General features: G+C 31.1%; 4 protein-coding genes and 1 non-coding gene across 7 annotated transcripts; 4 read left to right on the top strand and 1 right to left on the bottom strand.

Annotated features, from left to right (window-relative positions):
* Positions 1 to 3,022: 3,022 nt before the first annotated feature.
* LOC114191526 (embryo-specific protein ATS3B) lies at positions 3,023 to 5,090 on the top strand. Of its 3 annotated transcripts, none has more exons than XM_028080742.1 (3): positions 3,023 to 3,273; positions 3,388 to 3,501; positions 4,420 to 5,090. In XM_028080742.1, exons 1-3 carry the CDS (start codon positions 3,148 to 3,150, stop codon positions 4,741 to 4,743), a joined length of 564 nt encoding a protein of 187 aa, XP_027936543.1. In that variant the 5' UTR covers positions 3,023 to 3,147; the 3' UTR covers positions 4,744 to 5,090. The 3 variants fall into 3 exon arrangements, with proteins under 3 accessions (XP_027936543.1, XP_027936542.1, XP_027936544.1); XM_028080741.1 differs by having other exon boundaries at positions 3,034 to 3,273; positions 3,364 to 3,501; XM_028080743.1 differs by having other exon boundaries at positions 3,081 to 3,273; positions 3,357 to 3,501.
* A 3,184-nt stretch (positions 5,091 to 8,274) lies between these two features.
* Positions 8,275 to 13,095, top strand: LOC114191524 (DEAD-box ATP-dependent RNA helicase 7). The gene is made up of 14 exons (XM_028080739.1): positions 8,275 to 8,949; positions 9,419 to 9,553; positions 9,637 to 9,777; positions 9,927 to 10,038; positions 10,614 to 10,684; positions 10,773 to 10,927; positions 11,014 to 11,125; positions 11,260 to 11,361; positions 11,449 to 11,509; positions 11,597 to 11,765; positions 11,841 to 11,937; positions 12,033 to 12,127; positions 12,294 to 12,427; positions 12,562 to 13,095. Exons 1-14 carry the CDS (start codon positions 8,419 to 8,421, stop codon positions 12,783 to 12,785), a joined length of 2,139 nt encoding a protein of 712 aa, XP_027936540.1. The 5' UTR covers positions 8,275 to 8,418; the 3' UTR covers positions 12,786 to 13,095.
* Positions 13,096 to 14,428: 1,333 nt separating this feature from the next.
* On the top strand, positions 14,429 to 17,478 carry LOC114190068 (cytochrome P450 704C1-like). The gene is made up of 6 exons (XM_028078833.1): positions 14,429 to 14,846; positions 15,617 to 15,832; positions 15,941 to 16,231; positions 16,323 to 16,643; positions 16,733 to 16,936; positions 17,064 to 17,478. Exons 1-6 carry the CDS (start codon positions 14,538 to 14,540, stop codon positions 17,244 to 17,246), a joined length of 1,524 nt encoding a protein of 507 aa, XP_027934634.1. The 5' UTR covers positions 14,429 to 14,537; the 3' UTR covers positions 17,247 to 17,478.
* A 228-nt stretch (positions 17,479 to 17,706) lies between these two features.
* On the bottom strand, positions 17,707 to 19,181 carry LOC114191413 (alpha-ketoglutarate-dependent dioxygenase abh1-like; the record flags this gene model as incomplete). The annotated part of the gene is made up of 3 exons (XM_028080585.1): positions 17,707 to 18,064; positions 18,400 to 18,744; positions 19,023 to 19,181. Coding segments are annotated over 3 exons (714 nt in total), but the record flags the coding sequence as incomplete, so codon positions are not given.
* A 223-nt stretch (positions 19,182 to 19,404) lies between these two features.
* Positions 19,405 to 19,520, top strand: LOC114192835. Its single transcript, XR_003606154.1, has one exon. It is a non-coding gene; the product is annotated as a U5 spliceosomal RNA (small nuclear RNA).
* Positions 19,521 to 19,939: the final 419 nt, after the last annotated feature.

The following is a 19,939-nucleotide window of genomic DNA, read 5'->3' as shown; positions in this document are numbered from 1 at the left end:
TGAATTTGAATTATTTTCATCGTCACGAATAACTTTCTTTTTATCACTTTTAACAAATAAATTCATTCTTTTATTCTTCATCAATATATCTATTTCTTTTTTAAGTTTAAGATTAAAAAATAATTTATCATAATTTAATTAAAAAATGAAAAAATAAGAGTCACTAAAAGAAAAAATCAATGACAACCAAGTTCCAAATAAAAGATAGTTATAAAAAAACACATAGAACAATCATTTTTTTCTCTCATAATCATAAAAAATGAATATAAGACTCATATGGTATAAAATAATGTTAACTATTAAACAAATATTTCATTATCAAGTGATATAAAAAATTTACTTTTTTTTTCTTCACGAATGAAAAAAAAAACAAATGAGAAATGAAAACAAAAATAACAAATTTGTATTTAACTGTTTTTTTTTTCAAAATAAAAACAAAAGATGTGAGAGTGTGAGATCATAATAAGTTGTAAAAAACTTAAAAATACAATTTTATTCTTTATTGCATTTTATTTTATATTTTATTATTTATTAATATTAAATGTTATATTTAGAATTTTATATTTATTTTATATTTTATTCTTTATTACATTTCATTTTTTTATTTATTTTATTTCACTATACATTACATATAATTTAAATTTTTTTAAAATAATTAAAAATAATTTATATATATAATATAAACAAAATGAAAAAATTAAGGGGGGCCATGGCCCACCCCTGCTCCAATAAAGCTCCGCCATTGATTGGGGATGCCATGATATTAGATTAGTAGATGATAATAATGTAATATTATTAAGTTAATATATGAAATAAATTTATATTTATTAAAAATAGAATGAGATGAATAGAGAGAATAATTGTCGATGAATAAAAAAAGAAGGAAAAAAGATAAACAATTTTATAGAAAATAGGTAAAAGTAACTATTAATTTTAAAAAATTTAATAAATAATTATATTGTAAAGTGTATATTTGATATTATGAGATGTGAACACAAAAGAGAGAATCCTCTTTATATATTGTTATATATTGTTATAGATGCAGACTGCGAAGATATTTAATTTATAATTTATTTTTATTTTTATTTTTTGAAGGTGCAGGAAGAAAAATTGGGGGTTGCAGGAAGAAAAACCCTAGTAAAACAATCAAGAGTTGTTCTAGATATTTTAGAAAAGGTTGGGTTCCAAAAGAAAAGTTGACGGTGCAGGTAGAAACCCCAAACATTTGTTTACAATTGTATACCAACGCCCGTCGAAGCATAATGTCACTGAAACTTTTTGTTTATTGGAAATATCAGTTGAATCCTCGCCCTGTGATTTAAAAATGTGGATGTAAATACTATGTATTGGTTTAATTATTTCAACAGTTTAATTTGTGTCTATTATTAAAGCAAATACTTTTACATTAATTAACTAATTATAATTTTTTGATTTTATATTTATTTTTTCATAAATTTTAATTATTTTTTAACTATTTTTCCATTACGTTCTTAAACTTGTATTTTGTTTTTAATTAGATCCTTCTATCTAATTGTCTTTACCAAAAAAACTAGTTCTATGAGTTTGTCGCAAGTTTATTAGAAGTGTGACAAATATTTTGGATAACCTTGGATATTAAAGAACCCATAAAGAACCCATGTTCTAACGTCTTTATTAAAGAACCCATAAAGACGTGTGACAAATATTTGAATTAGGATAACCTTGGATGTGGAAATAAACCAGCTGAAGAACCCGATTTTAAGAATATTTGGTTCAAAGTATGCAGAAGCAAAAATATGAAGTTGGTGATGTGAAAATAAAATACTTAATGTAGATTTACATACGTGAAAATACTGCAGATAGGTATTCGAGTTTAATTTTCAATAACATAGTCAAACCCAATTAAAAAAATCAGGCTGTTAAAAGGAATTGTGAGTCATTTAAATTCATAAATCATTTTTGTTCTCAAAGCAATATTTTTCATTAAATAATACTTAATTAAATTATTCTCATTAAAAATAACAACTTAAATTTATATAAAATAAAAATGATAAGAAAAAGGCTAAAATTGGTTGACAAAATATAGAATATAGGATTTATGGAAAAAGCAATTATCGGAAGTTTCGATATCCGTAGATACCATAATCTACGAAATTGGAGGTACTGCAGTACGTGGATACCCCAACAATTTATTTCAATGTGACTATTAAATTAACAAAAAAAAAAAAAAAGACACCTTCATTCTTCCATCGCGAGTAGGATACATTATTATTTAATTTGGCCCCCAATATTTCTAAAAAAATATTATTTACCGCACAAGTGTGCAACTCGTGGACATTTAACGTTAGTTGATATATGCCTCGCGATTTACGCCAAGCCCTCTGAAGGAGAAAATCGCGAATTCTGAAAATTGGTAACTATTATTACTGAAAATATTTATTTAAATTTTATTGTAATACAAAATTAATTAATGTGTTGTTTTAATTTATTATCATATTAGATGATTCAATAAAAAAACTGTAGGTTTCATATAAGTCTTCTATTTGAACTTGAAAAAAGTTATAAAATCTAAAAAAACATTTCCAAAAGCTCAATTTCTTGAATTTTTAAAAAATAACCTAAACGTGAAAAACAACATATTTTTTAGATCTTATATTTGTAGGAAGTTAAAGGACCGAATAAGATAAGGATATCGTTAATTGGAATTTTTTGTGATGTGAATCATAAAGGTAAGAATTAAGTTTAATCTAAGGGAACAATATTTATATGATAAAAATTTACCTTAAGAAATCCTAATTTCTTTATAAAACTGCGACGGACACGTTTATCTTATTATCATGAATGATGATATACATATACTTTTATATTATTTAGACTTATTATATCTATATATATATTATCAAATTATATTATTTATAAACTAATTATTTTTACTCTATGTATATTAAATATAGATACACTTTTTTTTTTCATTAATCGTTTTTTATTATCCTATTACCCCCGAGGAGTTTTGCCTTTTGTCTTTAGCATACAACACTAAAAGGTTGAATTTTTGGCAGAGGCAACAAAACCCGTTTTCAGTTCGCATTGCCCCTTCATTTTCTATTCCCCACTATTTATTTTTCTTGTTCCTTTGGCTAAACTTTCAGCTTTCAGAGCAAAAAAAAAATGTTGAAACAGGTTCGTCTTCTTCTGCTCTTCTTGGCCTCTGGATTGACCCTCTCCGTTTCAGAGTCACAATCTGTTTCTCTTCTTCCTCATGCTGCTGATTCCTTCAATGTCAGCTATATCCAGGTACTTCTTGTTATTTCCTCTCCCGAACCCTTTTGTCACCTCTCTTTCTCTTTTTTCAAAATTTTCTAGTGCTATTTTAATAGGGTGAAGACTTGGCAATATTTTCTTAAACAGCTGAAGAACGCGGCGAGTTGTTCTTACTTGGTGGTTATATCTACCAGTTGTTCGTCTCCTAGGTATACAAGAGATCAGATCAGTATTGCTTTTGGGGATGCTTATGGAAACCAGGTTCTGCTTTCTCTTTCTCGCCAATTTCTTCGTTTATATAGTTTGAGTGAAATTTCCTCATTCGTTTTCATGTGTCTGTTTACGTAGAATTGTTAATAAACCAATTGAAATTCAACTCAGACATATTTGGTTGCTTCATCTTTCCTTTACTTTTAATTTTTTTAGTCGGTGAAATTTATGTTCTTAAGCCACTTTGCTTTACGGTGAATCTTGAGTTTCATTTCTTGATATTTTATCAAGTTCTTCTTGGATTAATTTTTCATGTCCCTTATTGATTTTAAAGTGTAGGAGTTACTTATACATCTGTGTGTAGAAATTGTAACTGTGGAACACAACATATACACAATTCTTCTTCTTGGCAAGCTATTTAATTAAGTTTGAGTGTCTAAATGTCAAAGCTTGTATACTCTAAGTATAGCTTTCCTTTGCTATCAGCAAATCTATTGATCGGTATTACTTTTAGTCAGACGTGTCCTGAGTTTATCAGCAAAATACAAGTTGACTTTAATTGAATGAATGATAGCTTTCTATTTGGGTATGTGTATGACTAAACCACCATAAACATATCAATGACTCTTGAATATATGTTTGTAAATTGCTCACAGCTCATTCAAATTGGAATTTGAAAAAGGCAAGTGCCTCAATATATGCTTACAGATGTAGTTAACAAAGAAGTTTTAATTTCAGTAAGAAGTTAATGAAAATGTATTGGAAGTGTTGAAGTTTTTACATTGCCATCTAATCGTTGTATCTGGTATAAAATTGTTGGTTTTTGTAATGACTGTTTTGAAAGTCATATCTAAAATAATTTCTAATTAATTAATAGTGTAAAAAATGTTATGTTTGAGTATATTAAAATCAAACTCTTTGATTTGAATAACTGGAAATTTATATTTTATTTATTTCACGTATTACCAGATATATGTACCAAGACTGGATGATCCAACTTCAGGTACATTTGAGAGTTGTAGTTCAGATACATTTCAAATAAGTGGTCCATGTGCATATCAGATATGTTATGTGTACCTATATAGACACGGATCAGATGGTTGGAGGCCTGAAAGTGTGAAAATCAATAGTTATAATGGCAGGGCTGTTACTTTCTATTACAACACGTTTATCCCCAGAGATACTTGGTATGGATTTGATTTGTGCAGCGGTGCTTCTTCTTCGAACAAGGTATCCAAGCAGAAATGGCTTATATTTATGGTTCTAGGATTTGTTCTAAGTTTTTGGTTGTAAGTTTGTGTATTTTTCATCTTATAATATTTGATGCACCTTGGTACCCATGAAACTTAGCACCTTATGTTGAAGTATAGACACTAGATGTGTAAAACCTTTGCTTTCTTCTTAATTTTTTATTGTCCTGAGTATGATGTTCTTAATGTTAGCAGAAGTAGTTGGAGGGTGGTGCTGTAAATTAATACCCTCATCATTTTATAACCTTAAACTTGAACATATGATGTGATTCGGGTCATTCTTCTTGGTTTCATTTTGACCAACAATGGTCAAATCTTTCATCAATTCGGTTTTCTTTGTAATTGTTCATGACTTTAAGCATCAAACGAGATAATCCAATTCACTGTTTTTCCTTATTTACTTTACTCTTCATATTAAGCTCCTTGCATACTCTTCTACTTACTCACTGGTCAAGCTAACTTCTGATCAATAGAACATGGGTACGCTTTCAGTTTCCTTCAGGGTCATCCAATATTATAAAAAAAGGGCTTAATTGTGTTTTTGTGAATCAAATTTGGGGGAATCTGACTTGATCTTTCAATTTTTTTAGGAAAATATGGTTTTAGTCTTTTAAACTTAGTACTTGGAGTCTAAAAGTGTTTTTTTTTTTTCAAATTTAGGATTAAAATGATTTTTAATTAGGAGACTAAAACTAGATTTATCTCATCTAAAAATAACAAATAGAGTTATCAATTCTAGTGAAGGATATACCCTGTTGTTCGGTTAACATGATAGTTTGGTGACATCAGTATCAGTACTCTCAGGGTGTTTCTGGATAGAAAAATTATTTTATTCCACTTTTATTTAGGACTTACAATCGTGTGGAACACAACTCATTCATAAATTTGTCAAATGTTTATTATTTTGTAACTATTATCAATTCAATCCAAACTAAGGTTGAGATGTGTCAAGTATAATCTGAACATACTCTCTTGAGCATTTCTCAGTAGGTATGATTATCTTTTTACTTCTTTTTCTACTCTACTGACTGTGACTCTGAAAGGGATGTATGAGAATGCTGAGTGTTGTCACCTTGTGATGGAGTTGTGGTCTGATATGAGGTTAGTTTTTAGGATGAGGGAACAGTCTGCTCGGAACATGCAACTACTGCTATATTAAGAGGAAATGATGGTTGTAAAGTATTATCATAGATATGAACATTAATCCTTATGAACAATTAGATGAAAAATACACAAACTTACAACCAAATAATAACAACTAAGTCGTGTTTTTTTTAATTAACTTAAAATCTTAAACATTTTAAATAAAGTATATATATATATATATATATATATATATATATATATATATATATATAATATGTAACTTTTTTCTTCTTTACTGTTTTTATTTATTTATTTTATGATGTCATGTTATTTTTAAGATATAATTTTTATAATTCTTATTCCAATATAGAAGTTTATAAGACTCATAATTAATGTTTTATTGGCATGTGAACAGACAAAATATGATTTTAAGACAATTTTATCTTACCTTTATAATTAAGGGTTTTAAATTTGGTGATTCATTGATGTCCTGATAAGGCAGAAATCATTCTTTGATTCTATGCTAATTTTATGGATTATTTTTTGTCTATTTCATTATTACATTATTTTAATATGTAATAGGTAAAGAATATGTAACACATCTTTCAATTGCACAATATTAATATATGTTATAAATACATTTTTCATAAATTGTTTGTTACATAATTATAACTTAAAATTAAAAATATATTTAATTATTTAGTAAAGGGGAGTTATCAAATATATTAAAAAAATGTAGAGTGTGAATGAAAAAACAAAAGAGATAAGCATAAAGAAAAATAATTGCCGGCAATATATGCTTTGAGTTGTTTTCTATTGTCCACAGAGTGTTTTTCTCTTTATACTTATGTGTATAAATGAACTTGAAAAATGTAATATATATGTATTTATATGATGAGTATATTTTACTTTATATGCAGAGAGAACAGAGGAGAGAAAAATATTATATATACATATACTTACATTTCACATATGTTATATTTTTTTATGAAAAATGAAAACAATACACATGATTCATCATAATCAATTTATAAAAATAAAATAAAAGATTCACATAAACATTAACTCATACACAGATACATCTCACAAAAATGTTATATTTTTTTATGAAAAATAAAAACAATACACATATTCATCATAATAATTTGTTACTATAAAAATAAAATAAAAGATTCACATTAACATGATCTCATATAAATCACATACATTTCACAAAAATGTTATATTTTTTCATGAAAAATTAATACAATACACATGATTCGTCCTAATCAATTTGTTACTATAAAACTAAAATAAAAGATTCACATTAACATGAACTCATCCTAACCATTGGAATAAACAGATTTATTATATTTATATAATTTTGATTGAAAAAATATTTTATAAATATTTTATGAATAACAATTTAAAAAATAATACTTTCATCTGATATGCAAATAACTTCCAAATAAGAAGCATGAAAATGAATTTATAATTTATTTACACATATAGAAAACTATAACAATATTATTTTCTGCAGAAGTCCGTTTCATGCTAAACAACACATTCATCAATATCAATATCAATATCAATATCAATATCTATCTATATATATATAAAAGTTGAAACTTTATATGTATGAAGGATATATTTGTTTTATACATAATTTTATAATAAAATTTCACATACACATGTGTCTTAAAATTAAGAAGAAAAGAAAAATAATAAATTTACTTTATCAAAGACAAAGACTTCTTTATCAAGATTTGTGACAGTTTCATCGGTAAGTTAATTAGTTTTTGTTAGAGATTTTAAACCAATATTTAGTTAAGAAATTTTGAAGAAATTTATTTTTTTAATTAAATTATTATTATTGTTTTTATTCATTAAATATTTAAACTTTTTACATTCTTTTTGATTAAGTTTTTATTTTTATTTTTTTGTTTTAAATTAGTTATAAAATCTTATATATTTTTAATATATAAATACATGTCAGATAATCTAACTAATAAAATATTAATCTAAAAGAATGATAGAATTAGAAATATTTTAATATTTATTATATAAAACAAATGTAATAAAAACCCAATTAAATTTAAGAAAAATATTAAAATTAATTAAACCTTATGTAAATTATTATTTTATTATATATTTTTTAATAACATATTATTTTTAAAAATAAAAGATAATTTTTTTTATGTTTAACAATTTTTTCAATTAAAAATTATTTTCTCATTTAACGTAGACTCATTACAATATGCATTTATATTTATATATATATTTATACATTTGTTATAATTTGATTGACTATTTATGGTAGATTGGTAATAACTTTTGAATTTATTTATTTTCGCTTTAATACATTTAGTAGAAAAAAAAAAGAATTAGGTTTTGATGCTTGAGGTGACCACACGGTGGTGAAACAAAAAAGAAAAAAATAAAAAAAGAAAAGAAAAAAAGAAAAAGAGAATTAGGTTTTGAGGTTGGGAAGTGTATAAGAATGTTTCCATCCCTAAAACCATAAACCCGAAAACCTCGTTCGCCGCTTACTCCTCTTTCTTCTCCTGCTTCTGCACCTCATAGCCACAACCCCATTCAAGCAGGAGAAAATCTCTCTCTTTCTCTTACTCTTTCTCCTTCAGCCGCCATCACCATGCCTTCAGTCTCTCTCTCTGTCACTGACACCACTCTCCAAGAAAACAAGAAGCTAAGCGCCAAGAAAGCCAAAAACCAATCCCCAATCATTGCAGAGAAGAAGAGCGCCTCTAAACTTCTTTCCGATCCCAATACCCCCGATCCCGACCAAGATGGGGTCTCGGGGAAGCTTCAGAAGAAGGCGAAGAAGCGTAAGGCTTCAGATATAGAGGCTATGGCGGCGACCAACGATGCCGACGAAGACACTGGTTCCGAGCTTGTGGAGCCCGAATCTTCTAGAGAAGACGACCACAAGAAGAAGAAAAAGAAGAAAAAGGCCAAGTCCGAGGAACAGCCTTTGGTGATGGAAGCAGAGGAAAAAGAAGAGAAGAAGGAGGATCCTAATGCGGTCTCCAAATTCAGGATATCTGAACCGTTGAGGCTGAAGTTGAAGGAGAAGGGGATTGAATCGTTGTTTCCGATTCAGGCCATGACTTTCGATTTGGTTCTCGACGGTTCTGATTTGGTTGGTCGGGCTCGCACCGGTCAGGTATCCATCTACTCTTATCACAAACCCTTGTTATCGTCTTTTAATTTCTTTGATTATTGGGGTGTTAAGAAAGATATCGAGTTGTATTTGAAAGTTCTTGATCATATTTTTAACGGTTAAGAGAAAATAATCGAATGTTTGGTTTGAAGGGGTTTAGGTCCATTTCTAATACACATATCATTTTTATGAGGTAATATTTAGATATTCTTCGATCCTGTATCTCTATACTTAAAATTATCCCATTTTAGTCCTTAGTCTGCACTGAACGAACTAAAGAGTTAATAATGGTATTTGTAGGGGTTAGGAAAAGGATTTTTTACTGTAACGAGTTTAAGGAAGCTTTTTTTCCCTTAACAGGATCATATAATTAATTGAACCATTCTTTAATCAGTTGTATTTGAAAGTGCATGCTTTTGAATGGTGTAATGGTTTTATTTGACCTCATTTGCCTCGTATGGGGAAACTGTAGGGTAAAACTCTGGCATTTGTGCTACCCATATTGGAGTCTTTAATAAATGGTCCGGCTAAGTCTTCTAGAAAGACGGGCTACGGGAGAACTCCAAGCGTTCTTGTGCTTCTTCCAACTAGGGAATTGGCTTGTCAGGTATGATTATGTGAATGAGTTCTGGTATTTTTGATTGTATGATGAATTTATTGTCCTTCTTAACAAGTAGTGTTGTGCTTTAGGTGCATGCTGATTTTGAAGTTTATGGTGGGGCGATGGGATTGAGTTCTTGTTGTTTGTATGGTGGAGCTCCGTATAACACTCAAGAAATTAAGCTTAGAAGAGGTGTTGATATTGTTATTGGCACACCAGGTCGTGTAAAGGTAATTGCAGTAATACTAGTTGATATATGTTGCTACTCAGTTATTTCCTTAATATATGTCAATATTTTCAGTACCCTGAAAGTTTTACTGTGTGTTGAAGACGAATGTTAACAATTCTTTTGATTTTCATCTGGCATGTATTGATGCAGGATCATATTGAGAGAGGGAATATAGATCTGAGCCAACTGAAATTTCGTGTGCTTGATGAAGCAGATGAAATGCTGAGGATGGGTTTTGTTGAAGATGTTGAGTTGATTCTAGGTATCTCCTTTTCCCTGATGAATGGACCACTGTTGTTGCTGAGTATCAATTATTGTGTCAAATATATTAAGATTGTGTTTGTGAGACTAATACTATTTATACGTCTTATAAATTATTGATATTGCTTGGTTAGTTGTAGTTAGTTATAGTTTTTACAAGAATGATTTATCTCGTCATCTTTTTGTGATAATATATCCTCATGGTATAGAGTTCACTTTTTTTAACTCGTAAGTTATAATTTGATGGTTTTCTTCATATGCTCAACATCCTAATCTGTCTTGGTTTTGTTGCTTAATTTATTATCTTTTTGTCCTATAGCCTTGACTATGCTTTATTAGTGGCAGGACGACTTTTTTTCTCCAAGTCTCTTTCATTCTGATATATTCAACTGTTTTCAATTCAACAATACTTCTTACACCCAACCCTTAGAACTTCTCAAAATGTCTTTTCATATCTTCTAGTACACAATGCTTTCTAATTTGGATTACCTTAGTTTTGATGTTTATCCAAAATGTTTGATGGTAGGATTTTTCTGTATCACATTTGTCTATTATTTGATATTGATATTTTTGCAGGTAAGGTTGAGAATGTTAATAAAGTTCAGACTCTTCTTTTCAGCGCTACTTTACCAGACTGGGTTAAACATGTATGCTTCTACGTGATGATTTCTTCTTTTTGCTTATGGGACCTTATAATTAAGGTATTTAATGTTATCTGATGTGTATTCATGCCAGATCGCTGCACAATTTCTGAAGCCAGATAAGAAAACTGCTGACCTTGTTGGAAATACAAAAATGAAGGCTAGTACCAATGTGAGGCATATTGTTCTTCCTTGTTCTGCTTCTGCCAGGTCCCAACTTATCCCGGACATTATTCGGTGTTATAGCAGGTGATTTTTATTTTCAAATTTTCAACTTAGGATGTCTTTTATAGTTATACTGAATTTTAATGTTTACTATTATGATTCTGGTTCAGTGGAGGCCGGACAATTATATTTACCGAGACGAAGGAGTCTGCTTCTCAGCTTGCAGGGTTGTTACCTGGAGCCAGAGCTCTCCATGGTGACATACAACAAGCACAACGTGAGGTGAGCTATTACCTGAATTGTGGTTTAGTTGTTGTCTTTTTATCTGTTACGTAGAACTTTTCTTTTTTTCATAACGTGTTCTTATTTCAATTGTTTTTTATATTCTCTATTAAATAGTGTCCTGTCCCCTGCAGGTTACTCTATCTGGCTTCAGGTCTGGGAAATTCATGACATTAGTTGCTACAAATGTGGCAGCTCGAGGTCTTGATATAAATGATGTTCAGTTAATTATCCAGGTACTTTTGATGGATAAACGTGCAATGTATAACATCATTCTTATTTCTGTCACAACCTAGTATGTTGATATTTGTATTTTGATTTAGTGTGAGTTCCCACGGGAGGTAGAGTCCTATATCCATCGTTCTGGACGAACAGGAAGAGCAGGTATATTTACAGGATTTTTCTTTTTCGTGTATTATCAGATAGTGATATTCAATTTTAAGGTTATATTGTGGTTTGTTTTTTATTCAGGTAATACTGGGGTTGCTGTTACCCTTTATGATCCAAAAAGATCTAATATATCTAAAATAGAAAGAGAGTCCGGTGTAAAATTTGAGCACATATCTGCCCCGCGGCCTGATGATATTGCTAAAGCTGTTGGAGGTGAAGCTGCTGAAATGATTACCCAAGTTTCTGATAGGTATGCTTGTTATTTGCAAACTTTGTTAATGTGTTCGGTGCTATATTTTGCTGTTAACATATATAATAAATGCAGTGTGATTCCTGCATTCAAAGAAACCGCTGAAGAGCTTTTGAAGAGTTCTGGTTTAACAGTTGTTGAATTGCTTGCAAAGGCTCTTGCAAAGGCTGTTGTGAGTCAATATTCTTTTCTTGTTTTCTCCGTTTATTTTTCACCTTAATCATTCAATATTTTTCTGACTGGAATTTTTTCTCATATAATATGCAGGGTTATACCGAAATAAAGCAAAGATCACTTCTCACATCCATGGAGAACTATGTTACATTGCTTCTTGAAATTGGGAAACCAATCTTCACTCCTTCGTGAGAACCTTACTATAGCCCCTGATTTACGCATATGGTGTTTACGTGTTGCTTTAAATAACTGTCTAGAATCTTAAGAAATCAACATCATTTATGTTTTGATTATGATGGACTTATGTGAACAATTTGAACTTGTTTGACTTACTATTTCATTGGCTGATAACAGTTTTGCCTATGGAATCTTGAGGAGATTTTTGCCTGAAGAGAAGGTGGAGGCTGTGAAAGGTCTTTCACTCACTGCTGATGGAAATGGTGCAGTTTTTGATGTACCAGCTGAAGATTTAGATACATATCTTAGTGGTAAAGTTTGGCGTAAATGTTGGATGTTAATTTCCACATAACTGTTGACTTTGGGATTTGAGTATGGGAATTCATTTTTGCATATAGCTTTTTGTCTTGGTTATGTTTTTCATTGAAACACATTTGTTCATCAGGTCAGGAAAATGCTGCTAATGTAAGTCTAGAGGTATTGAAGGCTCTGCCACGTTTGCAACAGAGAGATCAATCAAGAGGTGGCAGATTTGGTGATGGTGGCCGAGGTGGTGGGAACAGGTTTGGAAGAGGCGGTGGAGGCAGGAACGGTAGATTTTCAAATGATAGGTTTTCCAATGGTGGTGGAAGAGGTGGTCGTGGAAACTGGGGTGGAAAGAGATGGTGAGTTTTCACTCTGCACTGTCTGGTAGCATTACTGCATGGCTGCCACGTGGAGATGAAATATTTGATGCTGGCTAGGTTAAGGAGGATTCAAGTTAAGATGGATTCAATGTGACCCCCCATTAACACACTCTATGTTTTACTGTTCTGTTATTGATTCCTCTTTTTGTATTTTTTATTCTTTTTTGACGGGGAAGCTTAAGTTTAGGTTTTTAATGTTCTTTGACTTCCACAGGAGAAAGTTGTGTTAGTATTTATATATGCTATATTTTTTACAATATGACCAGGAAAGACATTACCGCGTCTTCTGTTAATGCACCGACTACAAAACATAAAGCATACCATATAATTACATGTGTACCGTAGTATTGCGAAAGAAAATGTAGATAGTAGATAAACCATTTAAACAGAATACTTATATTGTTAAAAATTTATCCTTTAAATGTTTCTTTACAGCAGCTGATCGAGGAAGAATGGAAGATTAGAAGAGGGGATAGAAAGTGGAGGTGAGTGAATAATTAAGACTGAAAGAATGAACATGTAAAATATGAAAGAGAAGATAATTAGTTTTGTTGGCTAAAACCGTTCTCCCAAATTTATTTTCTGTAAAATATTTCTCATTGAATTGGGAAAACATTGTAGAAGTTGGTTAGAAACTTGTGGGCAGTAATCTGCACAATGCATTCCCTACACATTTGTATTCCATGGAAAATACGGGTTGATTAAATGACTGTACATGTCAATTTTATTTTCTCCATCTGACTTTCATTTTTTCATTTGTTTATACTTTTGTGTGGAAGAGAAAAGAATGATATTGGAAAATCTGAAAATGAAGAAACTTTGGTATGCGCCGACAGCTTTGATTGTGGAAAAAAGTTAGGTTCCATATACTTTACTTTATTTTTCTGTTGAAAGTGTTGATGATTCTTTTAATCGAACTTCACATTAGCTAATTTTTATTTAAAGTCTCATGAACAAAAAAAATTAAATATTTAATTTAGTCTTGGAAATTGTGGATTTGTTTCTTTTAAATCGTAGATTTAGTCATTCTTTTCTTCGAGTTAAATGTGAGTTTAAGTACGCTTAAATTCTTCACTGAGGAAAAATATATAAACAGAAAAGATCTCTAAACTTACATTAAAGTATTTTTTATGGATAAAACATTGGAATTAAACAAATAATAACGACAAAAATATGATAAATATTGTAATAGAAAAATATAAAAGTAATAAATAATAAATGTTTATCAAAAAATATAATACATAGCTATGCCGATATATTATAATTGACTAACCTTTAATTTTGTTTTCTTTAATTTTTGAGAGGTATTTTTTCCCTATTTTTAAGTAATCTTATTTCATATTTTGAAGAATTTCAAATTTATTGTAATTCTTTATTTTACATTTAGTTATTTATTTCTAATTAATTTAATTAAATTACTTTTTAAGATGTGAGATCCAAGATTCAATTACACATCAATAAAAAATAAAGACAAACAAAATAAAAGATTAAGCACTTTCTAAAATAAAGTCAAAATGACATAAAAGTAATAAAGAAAAACAAAAACTATGCTTCGAGTCTTTATACTTCAACAATACTACATTGTAATTATTAACTTTGAAACCATGAAAATGACCGATTTGGCAGAAAACCTACTAGTCAAACTTCAGTATGATATCATGGAAATTTGCTTGCATCCACTCTACGTATTTGGATTGAAGTTCCTTCACCCATTTTCAGAAAGAGAGAGAGAGAGATGAAGCTCACAGATTTTCTCCTTGCTCTGAAACCACTCTTTGCAACAGTAATAGCTGTTATCTCAGTTGCTGTTATTGTAAAAATCCTTGGTATTAGATTTTTCGACAAGAAAAGGAAGTACCATCCGGTTGCTGGCACAGTCATACACCAACTTTTCAACTTTACCAGACTCCTGGATTACATGATCGACTGTACAAACCAGAGAAAAACTTACAGGTTGCTTAGCTTCAACAGAAGTGAGGTCTACACTGCAAACCCTGTTAATATTGAGTATTTCCTTGCCACAAATTTCTCAAACTACGGCAAGGTAACTATCATCTTTGCGTATTCCTTCAATTTGGTATCTCATTAACCGCAAATTCTTTGATGCCTCGGATGCAAAAATGTCTAAAGATTCATCGTATTTGTTTAATCCAATAGTTTTTACTTTGTGCTGGCAGAGTTCTAACTTCACCAACCTAACTAATGCCAAATTCTACATCTTACACAGGGAAAAGGGTGAAAAATTGAGAGAAATAGATGTCTTTTACGTTAACCATACAGTAGAAAATTGTGGAATCCAATTACATTGAATTATAAAGCTGCAGCAGTGTATACACACCCGTTTACATATATATAAATAGAAACAAAAATATATCCGAGTTGTTGTTTCATGTTTGAACTAATGGTGCCAACTGAGATTCAAATACAAATTCGAATTGCTGTTTGGACTGATAATGCAGGCTTTAAGATTCAAATATAAACTTGAATTTTTTTTTTTCTGTTTAGGACTGATAAAACCATCACAAAAACCTGGAAGTTTTCTAATTGAATTTGACATGAAACTAGAGATTGCATGACAAAATCATTAGAAGTTTGATTCTTACTGCTCTTATACTCCCATTCTTATCATTAAATATTATATTTCGGTTGAAGATAAAATGTACGAACTGTAGGTAAATATCATTTATCGACACGGGGAGGATAAAATCCTTATTATGATCAAGAACTGTAGGTATACATAAATGAAAGTGAACGAACTTTTTCATATATCCTTGTGTGTGATTCAGCCTCGAAAACTTCTTCATTATGTGGCAGGGTTGGTATCACCATAGTGTCTTGTCAGATTTTCTTGGAGATAGTATATTCACGGTGGATGGGGAGCAGTGGAGACATCAGAGAAAGGCAGCAAGCTATCAATTCTCAACGAAAATGTTGAGAGACTACAGCAATTCAGCGTTCAAGTCTAATGCACTAAAACTTGCAGAGATCGTGTCTGAAGCTGCAATCTCAAATAATATTATTGACATGCAGGTAAGATGTTATTTAATGCAACTGCAGTACACAAATAAAAAATACAACACCTTTCTGTTACTTCACAATCACAAATCACGGTCTCATCCGCTTCTTGCTTATCGGCAGGAATTGTTCATGGAAGCTACTCTAGATTCTGTATGCAAGGTTATGTTGGGTGTTGATCTGGACACCATGCGTGGAACCTATATAGAAGGCAGGGAGTTTTCCATTGCGTTTGATGAAGCAAGTGCTGCTATCATGTACCGGTATTTTAACATTCTCTGGAGAGTTATGCGGTTCTTGAACATTGGATCAGAAGCAGTTCTTAGGAAAAGTTTAAGAGTGATGGATGAATTCGTTTATGAACTAATCAGAAACAAGATAGAGCAAGACCAAAAGCCACAAGATAATTTACCTGTGAGCACATATACTAAAACTATGGCGATTGTTAGTTGTGTGTTTTGTGTAGGAATAGTACTAATTTGTTGACAACCTGAATATTTAACAGGTGGTGAAAGGAGACATGTTGTCAAGGTTTATAGAATTGAAAGAAACTGATCTAAAGTACCTTAGAGACATTTCCTTGAGCTTTATCCTTGCAGGGAAAGATACAACAGCAATTACTCTTTCCTGGTTTTTTTATGAGATTTGCAAGAACTCTCACGTGCAGGAGAAGATTGCACAAGAAATTAGAGAGACAACAAATGTAGCAGCGGGATCAACCATTGATGAACTTGCAGCTAGAGTAACTGAAGAGAACCTGGAAAAGATGCAGTACCTACATGCCTCATTGAATGAAACAGTCAGGCTCCATCCAGCAGTTCCAGTGGTAATAAGGCTACATTACATCGTTAACTTGAATATATGAATCATTGTGAGTGATGAGTTTTGCTAACCAATTTTATGATGCTTTTGTAGCAAGGTAAGTTTTGTTTTTCAGATGACACGTGGCCAGATGGATTTAGCGTGAGGAAAGGTGATCTTGTGTCATTCCAACCGTATGTCATGGGAAGGATGAAGTTCTTGTGGGGTGAAGATGCTGAAAATTTCAGGCCAGAGAGATGGCTTGATGAGAATGGAATTTTGAAGAAGGAAAGCCCTTTTAAGTTCACAGCCTTTCACGTATGATATTAAACCTTTTACTTTTGTTTATGCAATAAAATAAAATAACCAGAACTTTTTTCACTTCATAAGATTTGCGCTCTAGAAGTCTACAGAACTTGAGACTTACTGTGATATTGTGACACAGGCGGGTCCAAGAATTTGCCTGGGGAAGGAGTTTGCATACAGACAGATGAAAATATATTCTACACTCCTCTTAGGTAGTCACAGCTTCAAACTGGCAGACCAAAACAAATCAGTGAAATACAGAACCATGCTTACTCTACAAATTGAAGGTGGCCTGCACGTTTATGCTTCTCGGAGAGAGTAATGAGGGTCTTGCAGGAACTCACCCTTAACAGAGAACAAAGTAAACAGAACATAAATATAAGCTTATACATGCTTCTCTATTCCTTTCAAATGTTTAACGAAACATCAACTTATTTTTAAGTTCATACGAACTTATGTATGTTTGTTTGGTGTAGTTTTCACAAGAATTTACATGTGACAAACATCATGCATTTGACAGTGAAAGGTAATAACAGGATAATTACCTTTCAAAATGATACATCCATCAATACTTAACAAGACCACCGAGTATGGCCTCTTTAGATTGGTATGATTGATATATCCGTTTCCATTCAAATTAAATCATTCATCCTTTATGTGTGTCAACACTCAATTTTATCGGAGCAACTTTGTCTTTTAAAAAATTGATTGAATAAAGGAGTACTAATTTGAAGAAAACAAAAAAGTGACATTCATGCTAGCAATGTAACATTATTCACTTGGACAATGATAACTAGTTAGTATAAAAAATATGTCTATAACAACATAAATAGCAATTCTTTGAAGTAAATAGATTAGACTGCATTAATACTGTCTGAATGTAAGGTTGAGTCGACCAGGAGAAAGTCCAGAATCTCTCGGCAATTCCTTTCAAGCTGAATTTGGTAAAACTGATCGCACGCTATGAAAAACACGTCGAGATTCACCACCAAATATTAGCACATCTCCATATTCTAGTATTACCCTCTCTGCCTTATGTGCATTCCTCACATCTCCATACAAAAAATCTGCTGAATCACCTATAGAGAAAGACACAACAGGCAACCCTTTTCGAAGACTTTCTCTGCTTTCAACACGATCCTGCATCAAGCAGTTTCAATTTAGATGCTTGAGAGAATTTGTGCATATTATAGAATATAAAGTAACTAACATAAAAAAAAAAATGAGATATATTTCACACAAAAACTTGAGTTTGGTAAATGCAAATCATGAGCCACTAAGTAAAGGTATGATTCATTTATACCAAAAGTACAAGATACCACGTAATGCTTTAGCATTTAGAAATCTGAAAATAGATGAATAAGATAATACAGACTAAAACAATTACTATGATGACTAGAATAACCAATAAGAGCCATATATTTTCTTGAGTTTTGAAAATGAAAATGCAAAGTTTAGGAAGTATAGGAGCTAACTTGATGAAGACCAAGCTTTCCATTTTCTGTATAAAAAATGACAACGCAAATATCAGGAGTCATAGAAGGAAGAACGTCCTCCAATTTACATGCTCTATATTTCTTTTTAGTCAGAGACTGAGCTTCATGTATTGCTCTTCTAACTAATTTACTGAAGTGAATGGGAATACTAGGTGGAATGCTGCCATCAAATACTCGTTTATTTCCATACTTATAGGTCCGAGGATTCCAATCCATACCAAGACACATCATCTTCAATTGAAGTTTCGCTGCATTTGCATGTTCTGGTTGATAAAATCCTCCAAGGCCAAGGCCAAGTTCACGACAAACTTTCACTATGTTCACCTAAAAGCAGTAGAATAAATTTTCAGCTGATGGAAGTAAAGTTATGGTGCAACACTACGGATAAATGAGGCAAACTTTTATGAATGGATTGCATTATGCCACAACCCAACAATGAAGAGTAGAAAAAATTGGTTGCATGCAATGTATCATCATCTTACACACAATAAGCCAATTTCAGAATATGCATCATCTTGCCCTACTAGTGCTGTCAAGTGAAGCATTTTATAAGGAATTACAAAATAGTCTTCTGCATACTCAAGCAAATGAAAATGAAGAACCTGTTCATCATGGCTTATGAAATTTTTCAAGAGAACCATCCCAGGTCTCAATACCGACCCTTTTGTCCATTCCTCATGCTTCTCAATTTTACCAATTTCAAACAGTATCTTACCAATTTCAAACAGTATCTTACAATAAAAGCATAAACTTGAACGGCTTTAAGTTCATCACTGGAGAAAGCACTGCAGAAAAAAAATGACATTTTAATTGACTTTGGGTTGAAAGAGGAGAAACCTAAAATAAAAGATACTCTAGACTTAGCCACATGACAGGTACTGTTGTGGTGTTTGCTACTTTTTGAAAGCCCACACCGGTCAATACAGAAAAAGAAAATCCATTATATGTTATAAATGGGAACAGCTTGGAGTGATAAAAGCACGGAGCTGTGTGATAAATACAAAGCGAACTATTCTTTCGCCTTTTACTAAAGAATACCGTGTATTTGTCACATTAAGCGGCATACGCCTATTTTTGTAAAGGGATCTTTATTAGATCCTGCAATTCTAGTTTAAAGTTGAATATCATATTTTTATTGGACATCTCAATATGTAAGCCCTTCAATATTTAATCCTAATAAAGTCCTTCAAATTTTTGTCTTTGGAGTATTGGGTCAATGGTACCAAAAGCACCAGCATGTACTTCATATTTGTGTGGGCTGTCATCATTACTCCCACCTAAGTTCGGATAAAAAAATTTACAGCAGTTGGTATCTGCACCTATCTTACTTTAATGTTAGATTTAAATATTTGGATTAACATAAGTATGTATAAAATGTTAAAACATTATTATCAAAATTATCTATATTTTAGTAAAAGTAATTAAATCTAATATATTTCATTCAATAATTTATCTTTTACCAAAGCAAAGTTTTCATGTGAAACAATTATGATGCATGTGTTTAAATTCATGGAAACAA

The sequence above is a fragment of the Vigna unguiculata genome, chromosome 7, assembly GCF_004118075.2.
Source record: "Vigna unguiculata cultivar IT97K-499-35 chromosome 7, ASM411807v1, whole genome shotgun sequence".
NCBI lineage: Eukaryota > Viridiplantae > Streptophyta > Magnoliopsida > Fabales > Fabaceae > Vigna > Vigna unguiculata.
This window is presented reverse-complemented; position numbering and strand designations above follow the sequence as displayed.